This window comes from Miniopterus natalensis, chromosome 11, assembly GCF_054644295.1.
Source record: "Miniopterus natalensis isolate mMinNat1 chromosome 11, mMinNat1.hap1, whole genome shotgun sequence".
Taxonomy (NCBI): Eukaryota; Metazoa; Chordata; class Mammalia; order Chiroptera; family Miniopteridae; genus Miniopterus; species Miniopterus natalensis.
Genome location: NC_142091.1, coordinates 71,963,944 through 71,973,758, shown reverse-complemented (window position 1 = coordinate 71,973,758; position 9,815 = coordinate 71,963,944). Strand labels below are relative to the sequence as shown.

Genomic DNA, 9,815 nt, shown 5'->3' with positions numbered 1-9,815 from the left:
CACCAACAGGTTGCTGGTTCGATTCCCAGTCAAGGCACACGCCCGGGTTGTGGGTTCAATCCCCGATAGGGAGCACACAGGAAGCAGCCGATCAATGTTTTCCTCTCACATCAATGTTTCCCTATCTCTCTCCCTCTCCTTTCCTCTCTCTTTGAAAATCAATTTTAAATATATCTTTATTGATTTCAGAGAGAGGAAAGGAGAGGGAGAGAAAGAGAGAGAAACATCAATGATGAGAGAGTCATTGATTGGCTGCCTCCTGCACACCCCCGACTGGGGATCGAGCCCACAACCGGGGCATGTGCCCTGACGGGGAATCGAACCCCGATCACCTGAATCCTAGGTCAACGCTCAACCGCTGAGCCACACCTGGCCAGGCCAATTTTTAAATTTTTAAAAAGAAGCCAGTGGAGAAGAATGTTGAGCTGGACACAGGAAGATCGGGCCCTGGTCCGGCCCCTCCCAGTAGGCCTGGGCAGGGAAGGAGCCACAGCACTGCCAGCCCAGGCTATTCTGCTGCACTCAGGCAAGACACGGAGGAGGGTTCTCTTCCTCACCTTGCAAACAGCTTTCCCACTCAACCGAGAGCGTGGGCAACCTTAGAACTGCTTTGGCAGGAGTCATCTGTGTGACTGGAATACCCTTGGCCAAGCAGGTATGGGATCGATCACTGTATGAAGTAAGCTGGAGACATCTTTTAGGTTCGGGTTTCTCAACCTTACTATGGACACTTTGGGTCCAGACAGTCCTTGGTTGTGTGGGGCTATCCTGTGCATTGTAGGGCTTTCAGCAGCATCCTGGACTCTACCCACTAGAAGCCAGTAGCACCACCACCCACAGTGGTGACAGCCAAAAATATCTCCAGACATGGCCAGATGTCCCCTGGGGGGCAAAATCGCCCTCAGTGGAGAATCGTTGTTCTTAGGATAAGATGTGCGTAGGCATATTTTCTCTCTAAAATCAATGTGAAATTTACTTTTTTACCAGAAATAAATAATCAGTGGAGCTCATAATCACTGAGCTATGGGGCAGGGGCTACTTTAAGATCTTTACCTGTATTGGCTCCTTTAACCCTCCAACAACACAAGAGGCCACCTTGCAGACAAGAACACTGAGATACAGAGGAGTTTAATGACTTGCCCAGCTACACAGCCAGTGAGTGTGGAATGAGGATTTGGATCCAACTAGGCTGACTCGAGAGCCCACGTTTTATATCACAGGCAAACTCAAAGCAAGAAGCTTCGACCGGCTCTCCTGGCACACCCGACCCATGATCCAACCAATTGGATCCCATCCGATCACAGCTGGGCACTGCCCTGATCATGTGTGACCAGAGCCCAGGGGCCAAGTACTGGAGGAAATCAAGTGAGCATCTTGGAGTTGTGGCTTAAAATAAAATAGGCATGCAAAAAAGGGGGGTTTGAATCAGGATAAGCCAGAAAGTTAAAACTGAGGCACTGGAAGAAATTCATCTACATCATGTACCATGTTGGTCTTAGGTCCCACTGCTTTCAAAGTAGCCTCTGACCTCTATTGTTTCTTCCATTGAACAAAGCCAGGGTCCTATAAGATATGAGCTGTCCCCAGAAGACCAAAGACCAGGGTTGTGAATTCCAGCAAATGAGAATACAGTGAGCCCAGTTAAATTTGAATTTCAGATCAATGAATAATTTTTCAATATAAGTATGTCCGATGTGATTTTAGGGACATACAGTAAAAAAAATAATTATTTGTTGATCTGAAATTCAGATGAACTGGGCGTCCTGTGGCAGCCGTTCCCAGTGACAGACTGTTTGAATCCTGTCCACTAAAAAGGACAGACGCCCCTCCAGAGGCCACCACACTTCTCAGAACCCAGTCTTCTCACTGAAAGAAAGACTAAAGGTTCCACTATGTCCCCTCCCGGCCCCAGCTGCCCAGATGGGCCCGAGCAGTCCACCCCCTCCCACCACCCCCACCTCAGTCCACTCTCTCCTGCCCTTTATACCCACTTGGAGGCATTCCACTGACACCAGGATACTGGGAGGGTTAATCCTTCTGACACTCAGTCACACTTTAACTCCCTCCCTCCTGGCCAAGGATTAAATACTGTGCATGTTGGGGTCAAGGCCACAGCAGCCCCGAAAGCTGAGCCCCCACCACGCGACAAGAGGTTGCAAGCGAAAGGGAGGGACAGACCAGGAGAGAGAGCAGGAAGGAGGGCACTGGCCCACCAGGCTGCTGGCCCCCCACAGGGCCAGCTTGGATTCAGCTCTAGGAGCAACTCAGCTGCAGAAGTCACAGCCCCTGTCCTCCAGCGACAGACAGCGGGCAGACAGACACACAGACGGAGATCCTGGGACTGGGAGTCCTCAACCCCCAGCCACTCGGCTGGGCCTGGCCCCCATGGCCTTCAATGACCTCCTGAAGCAGTTGGGGGGCATCGGCCGCTTCCAGAAGATCCAAGTCGCTCTGCTGCTCCTCCCCCTGCTGCTGATGGCCCCCCACAACATCCTACAGAACTTCACGGCCGCCATCCCCGCCCACTACTGCCGCCCGCCGGCCAGCGCCAACCTCAGCAAGGACGGGGAGCTGGAGGCCTGGCTGCCCCGGGACAGGCGGGGGCGGCCCGAGTCCTGCCTCCGCTTCACCTCCTTGCAACGGGGACCACCCTTCCCCAATGGCACCGAGGCCAACGGCACAGAGGCCACAGAGCCCTGCACCGATGGCTGGATCTACGACAACAGCACCTTCCCTTCCACCATCGTGAGTGAGGTGAGGATGCCTGGGGCCCCCTCCGTGCACCATCCAGACTGTGCCTTCCCCTCTGAGATAGACAAACACACACACACACACTGACTGGCTCCAATTCTCCTGAGGCCACGTGGGAAGACAGAGAAAGGAGTTCAAAGCGGGGGCCTTTGTGGAGAAGGTAGATGCGGGAGGGAGTCAAGAACAGCCTCTCAGCTCCTGGGACCAGGGAGACAAACAGCAAAGAGAGGAGTCAGGGGAAGAGGGTGACACCTCCGAGGGCCAGCTGGGAGGGAAGGGGCTGCCGCACAGCTCAGGCTCCTCTCTGCCTGACTCATCCCCTCTCCCCGCAGTGGGACCTTGTGTGCTCCCACAGGGCCTTGCGCCAGCTGGCTCAGTCCCTGTACATGGTAGGGGTGCTTCTCGGAGCCATGGTGTTCGGATACCTGGCAGACAGGTCAGTCCTGGGTGGGCGGGCCAAGGAGCAGGGGCTGGGGTTGGGGGCTCCTGGGCTGGGCTTAGGGCCCTAGGTGGGAGGTTGGCATTCCCAGCACCAGTCTTATGATACTTCCTAAGTCCTCAGAAGCGCCCCCCCACCCCAGGACCTCACCCAGGGCCAGCACTCCTCTCCCTGCCCAGCCGAGCCACTTGGTCCCCAGGAACCCTGATGCAGGCCCTCCCTCCCCCACAGGCTGGGCCGCCGGAAGGTGCTGATCTGGAACCACCTGCAGACAGCGGTGTCAGGGACCTGCGCAGCCTTTGCCCCCAGCTTCCCCATCTACTGTGCCTTCCGGCTCCTCACGGGCATGTCCACGGCTGGCGTCTTGCTCAACAGCATAACCCTGAGTGAGGGATGCTGGGAGGGCAGGGAGGGTCCTACCCACTTTCCTCTCACCACTCAGCCAACCGCCAGCTTCCCAGCCTCCCCTCCCAGGCCCCCCTCCTGAGCTCTACCTACCCTTGGCCAGCCCTTTGGGTCTGCCCTTCCAGCCAACAGAACAGCCTTTGCGGGGGGCTTACAACACCCTCACCCTTCATTTAGGTATGGGCTTGCAAACTCCACTGTTAGGATCAGGCAGGTCCTGTAAATGACCGAAGCAGACCAGGTACTAGAGGCATTAGGGAGGGGGGAGGACTGTACCTGAAGGAGAGTCACGCCCATCCAGAGGGGTCACAGCCAGGAGGCCTCCCCTTACCATAGATCTCCCCCTCCTTTTTATTAATATAAAATATCCCAATTTCTTAGTGTTAGCAATTTGTCTAATATTTTTCCTCATGTAGACCAAACCCATTTATGAACCAAGCGTGGCCTGTGCATAAGCCGTGTTTCCCCTCCCCATGTTTCCCAGATGAGAAACCCGAGGCCAAGGAGAAGGGAAAGGATTTACCCCAGGCCATCCCTCAAGCCCAGATGGAATCTAAGGTTTTGGGATTCTCTGAACTAAAGGAATTAACCAGGACTAGGTTAAGGCTGGGGCAGATCACCCAGAGAGCGCAGCCCCAAAGCCCAGTCTGTGTCCAAGCCGCCGCCCAGGGGCACACAAGGAATGGAGCTGGGCCTCCTCAGAGGGGTGCTCTCACTCCCACCTCAGCTCTCCAGGACAGAGGGAAGCCGCCTCCTCTGAGCTGTTCTGACCACGGAGGCCGAAGTCCGGCCCAGGCTGGGACAACCAGACTGGGAGAGTGGCTGCTGTTGAGGATGGACTGAGTGGCCAGAGACACTGAACAGAAAGGAGGCCTAGCCAGGACTGTAGCGCAGGGTGGAGCCAAAACCCAGCAGAGGAGCGGAGGGGACCTTTCCTGGGATCCCAAACCCCCTCCACTGAAGACCTCCCCCTCCCTCCCATGGCTCCCACCCTCATCTTCACTGAGCCTGGGGACAGAGCAGGGGTTGCATTCAGAGGGGGCCTTGCCTGCCCAGGGCCCCTGCCCACCTGGCATCCAGGAAGTTGCACCACCCTGTTCTAACCCTCTTTCCAGATATGGAGTGGACGCCCATCCACACTCGGGCTTATGTGGGCGCCATGGTTGGCTATTTCTATAGCCTGGGCCAGTTAGTCCTGGCTGGAGTGGCCTATGCTGTGCCCCACTGGCGCCACCTGCAGCTGCTGGTCTCTCTGCCTTTCTTCGTCTCCTTCATCTACTCCTGGTGCGTGGGGCCCAGGGTGGGTGGGGGTGCCACAGAAGCTCAGAGGGCTGCAAGGGACAAGACATTCCCCAGATCTGGCCAAACACCTTGCCCCACAGAATCAGAGAAGGTCAAAGCCAGAAGGTCAAACCCAGGGCAATGTCTCAGTCTGAGAGTTGGGGAAACAGGCTGTAGGGAAAGGATTTGCCCCAAGGTGTCCAGTTCTCTGGGTCTCCCCAGCTTCCCCCAGGTCTCCAGCCTGCTGCACTGCTCCCTTTACCCAGCACCCAAGAACTCAGTTCCTGGGTTGCACAATGAGCCATCACCAAGCTGGGCACTGCTTTGTGGTCCTGGACAGATGGATCTGACAAAGCCCCTGGGTTCCTAGATTTAAGTAAAATCCCACTGCAGGCCTCCGGAAAGCTCGCCTCCTTTCCCCACCCCAGCAGACTGGAACTGAAGCCATGCCTTTACCCACACCCCCCCTGCCCCCAGGTTCTTCATCGAGTCAGCCCGCTGGTACTCCTCCTCCGGGAGGCTGGACCTCGCCCTGAAGACCCTTCAGAGAGTGGCCCAGATCAATGGGAAGCAGGATGAGGGGGCCAAGCTAAGTATGGAGGTGAGACCCCCAACACCTTCCATGACTTCCTCAGGGCTCCACCCCCACACCCTAAACCCAGGTCTCAGGACCCAGAGGGCTTCCTTGAGTAAGGGGTTAGGCTGGGAGGAGCTCCTGGGGGAGCCTAGGTGCTGAGCCCTCCCATCCTGATAGGTCCTTCGGTCCAGTGTGCAGAAGGAGCTGACCCTGGGCAAAGGCCAGGCCTCGGCCATGGAGCTGCTGCGCTGCCCCACCCTGCGCCCCCTCTTCCTCTGCCTCTCCATGCTGTGGTAGGCTCAGACAGACAGACCGGGAGACAAGCAGCTGATGGGGGGAGAGTGTATGCAATGGGTGGGAAAAGTCAGGCGAGAGGGGGGAAAAGTCACCAGACCTGCTATGAGGGGCAGAAATCCTCCACCAAGGAGAGTCTTGAAGGACCAGATGAACTCCGTCCTCAGTCCAGTTCCAGAGCCCAAACTGGGCATCAGTGGTTCCATTTCTCCTTCTATCAGCTCTGTTCCAATGTAGAAATTTACATCATGAAGGCAGAGACCAGTCTGGCTTCGAAAACATTCAAAGACTTTACTGGCCTTGGCCAGAAGCGCAGGCACAGGCAGTAAGATGCCTAAAGCCTATCTCCATATGTCCATTTTGGCCGAGGCTGATTTCAGCCAACTGTCTTCCTTTCCCATTGCAACATTCCCCATTACCCTTCTGACAGCCACCCTCCTGATCCCATCGCCACAGCAACCCCATGACAGTTAAGAAAGGCGTGGTCCAAAGGAACAACCCTACCAGTGATTTTGTTGTTACCAGTTTTGGATTTACTCTAGGTTGTGGATGTTATCCAAGAACCCGAGCTTCATTTTGTGGGCTTTTGACATCTTAAGAAGCACAACACCCATTCCAGCACCATGGACAGGTCCTAGAAGGCTATTGCCTCTCCCAAAACCTTGGCTCTAAAGATAGGGCTTGGCCCGCCCCCGAGTGGCTCAGCGGTTGAGTGTCGACCTAGGATCCAGGCGATCAGGGTTCGATTCCCGGTCAGGGCACATGCCCGGGTTGTGGGCCGCAGCCAATCAATGACTCTCTCATCATTGATGTTTCTCTCTCTCTCTCTCTCTCTCTCCCTCTCCCTTCCTCTCTCTGAAATCAATAAAGATATATTTAAAAAATTAAAATTAAAAAAAATAAAGATAGGGCTTGGATATCCACATGTCCTCCCTCAGCCCAGTTTCAATAGATAAGATAAAGACTAAAACTACGTAAATCCTACATAGCAACCAAGTGAAAATAATTTGGGGTATTGCAGCACTGCCCCAGTATTTAAACTGGGTATCATTGTCTGAAGAAAGATCAGCCGAGGCAGATTCCAGCTCCGTCAGCGGGGTGCTCAGGGCAGCTCACCCTTATTTTGAGTGAGCACCTCACCTCTGAGTCTTCATGACAAACCGCATACCCCTCCCCCCTCCCCCCCAGGTTTGCCACTAGCTTCTCCTACTACGGGCTGGTCATGGACCTGCAAGGCTTTGGGGTTAGCATCTACCTCATTCAGGTAATCTTCGGAGCTGTGGACCTGCCTGCCAAGCTTGTGAGCTTCCTTGTCATCCACAACCTGGGCCGCCGACCTGCCCAGATGGCCTCACTGCTTCTGGCTGGCATCTGCATCCTGGTCAATGGGGTGTTACCCCAGGGTGAGCATGCTGGTCCCTCCGCCTCAGCCTCAGCCTCATCCGCAGGCATGGCTCAACTTCTCACAAGACAGCAGGGCCAGATCCTCCCAGCGCCCACTCCCAAGATCCTTCTGATACCCCACCTTTTTCTCTAGATCAGTCCATTGTCCGAACCTCCCTTGCTGTGCTGGGGAAGGGCTGCCTGGCTTCCTCCTTCAACTGCATCTTTCTATACACTGGGGAGCTGTACCCCACAGTGATTCGGTGAGTGGAAGCCTAATGAGGGGTCTCAAGGTAAAACATTCCTGCACACTCAGGTCATACCCCAGAGCATGTCCAGCATGCCCAGCTCAAAACCCCTTCCCAGCACCCACCAGTACAAGGTATATAGCAGCCAGTGATTACCTACGTGGGGGCCTGACTCACATGGGACTGACTACTCGCTAAGCCCTTACCGACCCTAGAAGATCTCAGGAGGTGGCCCAACTGAGACAGAGTAGGGAGCCAAGAAGACACATCTCAGAGGCAATGACTGGAAGTCCCCCCTTGATCTTCAAAGCACAAGTTAGAACCTGACACCAAATCTAAATTCCATCTATAAACCAAGTAGTACATCTGACACCAAAGACCACAAGCATGAAAGTGCTTTCCCGTCACAGGAGCCGCACTTCATAGCAGTGGGGCTTGATGGTATATCAGCTGTACGGATAAACACAGCCCTGTTTTTCGGAGTGCTGAGACTTGGCAGAGGGTGGAGTTTGAATTAAGAAACAAGAAACATGTCTATTTTAAGAATGGATGCAAAATTCACATGAGATATCAAAGAAATATCAAGCTTCCCTAAGCCTCCTGGCACGAGAACCCTGAAGGGTCACGGTTACTGTATTGTGCCCTCCTGGGGCTTCAGGGGAAAGCACAATGGTGTAAGTCCCTTACTAGGTGCCAGGTGTTGTCTTAAACTTTTCAAAATACCAACTCATTTAATCCTCATAATAAGCCTATCAGGTAAGTATTATGATTAATCCCATTTTACAAATGAAAGCACTGAGCCACAGAGAAGTGAAGTGACTTGCCCAAGGTCACACAGCTTGTAAGTGAAAAAGCTTGGATTTGAATCCAGTTTGTCTCCTGAGCCAGTGTTTTTAACCTCCGCCCTCATAGAGAATGTTCTTAACCTGCTCTTAACTTGCACATTCCAGACCCTTCCCCTGAGGATTCTAATCCAGTCGGTCTGACTGTGTGCTGCTGGGGCAACTGTAACTCAAAAATGACCTGAGGGCAGTTGGCCTAACTCAACTGTCTGATATGACTGCCAAGGAAACTTAGGCCCAGACAAAAAAAAGAACTTGCCTGAGGTCACACAGCAAGTTAAGGGCAGAGGCAACATCAATGCCCTGATTCCAAAGCCAGGGCCCTCCCCACCCTGGTTTTTTCCCTTCTTTTAATCTCTAAAACAAATGCCAAATTGATTTGCTAATCAAATGGGGGGTGGAGGAGGCACCAAGGGGTGTTTGAGCACTTGAGCCTTTACGCCAGAACCCTCACCAGCCCCCCCACGGGCCCCTCAGGCAGACAGGCCTAGGGATGGGCAGCACCATGGCCCGCGTGGGCAGCATCTCGAGCCCGCTGGTGAGCATGGCCGCCGAGCTCCTCCCCTCCCTGCCTCTCTTCATCTACGGCACGGTCCCCGTGGTGGCCAGCATTGTCACTGCCTTCCTGCCGGAGACCCTGGGCCATCCCCTGCCGGACACAGTGCAGGACTTGGAAAACAGGTGAGCTCCCGCCCAGAGAGGAGCAGGGACGTAGCTCATGTCACGCGTCCAGGCTGGGGTGGCACTGAGGCTCAAACCCAGGCCTCCTTTCCCAGGCCGGCGCTCGTTGTCCCTGTTTCCCCAGTTGGCTGAGTCTCTCGAGTCCTTTCTGAGGCTCTCAGCTCCAGGCAGGGGTAGGCGCTCGAGGCAGAGAGCTGGTAGCTGGGTGCAGCTAAGCGGAGAGCCCCCGAGACCCTCCCGGCCCTAGCCCTGGCCTGCAGGCGGCATACCTAGGGCACCCCTCTCCTGCCCCCCAGGAGGAGAGGGAAGCCGCAGCGACAGCACCAAGAGCAGCAGAAGCAGATGGTCCCGCTCCAGCCTGAGCACAAGAGAAGAATGGGCTCCGAGCACTGAGAACAGGCCTTACAGAGCCCTAAAGGGGCGAGGGTCCTGCAGGCCCCGGGCCACCCGCACAAGGAAGGAGAAGGGGGCCTGGCAGCCCGAGTGCCGGGAGGTTCAGGGAAGCAGCTCCCCAGGGCACCCCTCTCTGCGTGGACCCCACCAAGACCACATCATTAAAAGGTTTCTCTGGGCAGCATCTCCCTTTGTCTGTCTTGTCTCTGAGGTAACAGCCACTCCACACCACCAGCTGCCAGCCAAAAGGTAACAGAACCCATCTGCCCTGACCCGGTGGCTCAGTCGGTTAGAGCATCGTCCCCATACGCCAAGGTTGTGGGTTCGATCCCCTGTCCAGGCACATACAAGAGTCAACCAAGGATGCATAATAGGTGGAACAAAAACCTATCTCTCTCTCTCTCTAAAAAAAGGAAAACAAGTCAATTAAAAAACAAGAAAAGAAAAACACTGGGTGGACCCCCTTGCCCACTGTTCCTCCTCGTCCAAGAAAACCATCTAATGATGTGTGTAGAGTGGCA

General features: G+C 54.9%; 1 protein-coding gene across 1 annotated transcript; it reads left to right on the top strand.

Annotated features, from left to right (window-relative positions):
- The first annotated feature begins 2,385 nt into the window (after positions 1-2,385).
- SLC22A6 (solute carrier family 22 member 6) lies at positions 2,386-9,294 on the top strand. The gene is made up of 10 exons (XM_016216353.2): positions 2,386-2,754; positions 3,084-3,187; positions 3,422-3,576; positions 4,711-4,879; positions 5,354-5,477; positions 5,631-5,746; positions 6,936-7,150; positions 7,285-7,393; positions 8,698-8,901; positions 9,198-9,294. Exons 1-10 carry the CDS (start codon positions 2,386-2,388, stop codon positions 9,292-9,294), a joined length of 1,662 nt encoding a protein of 553 aa, XP_016071839.2.
- Positions 9,295-9,815: the final 521 nt, after the last annotated feature.

Bases quoted from the DNA above. Each gene is read 5' to 3' on its own strand.
- SLC22A6 (XM_016216353.2), top strand. From the start codon at position 2,386: ATGGCCTTCAATGACCTCCTGAAGCAGTTGGGGGGCATCGGCCGCTTC. The intron at 2,755-3,083 runs GTGAGGATGCCT...CTCTCCCCGCAG, and splicing joins CTTCCACCATCGTGAGTGAG to TGGGACCTTGTGTGCTCCCA. The intron at 3,188-3,421 runs GTCAGTCCTGGG...CCTCCCCCACAG, and splicing joins TTCGGATACCTGGCAGACAG to GCTGGGCCGCCGGAAGGTGC.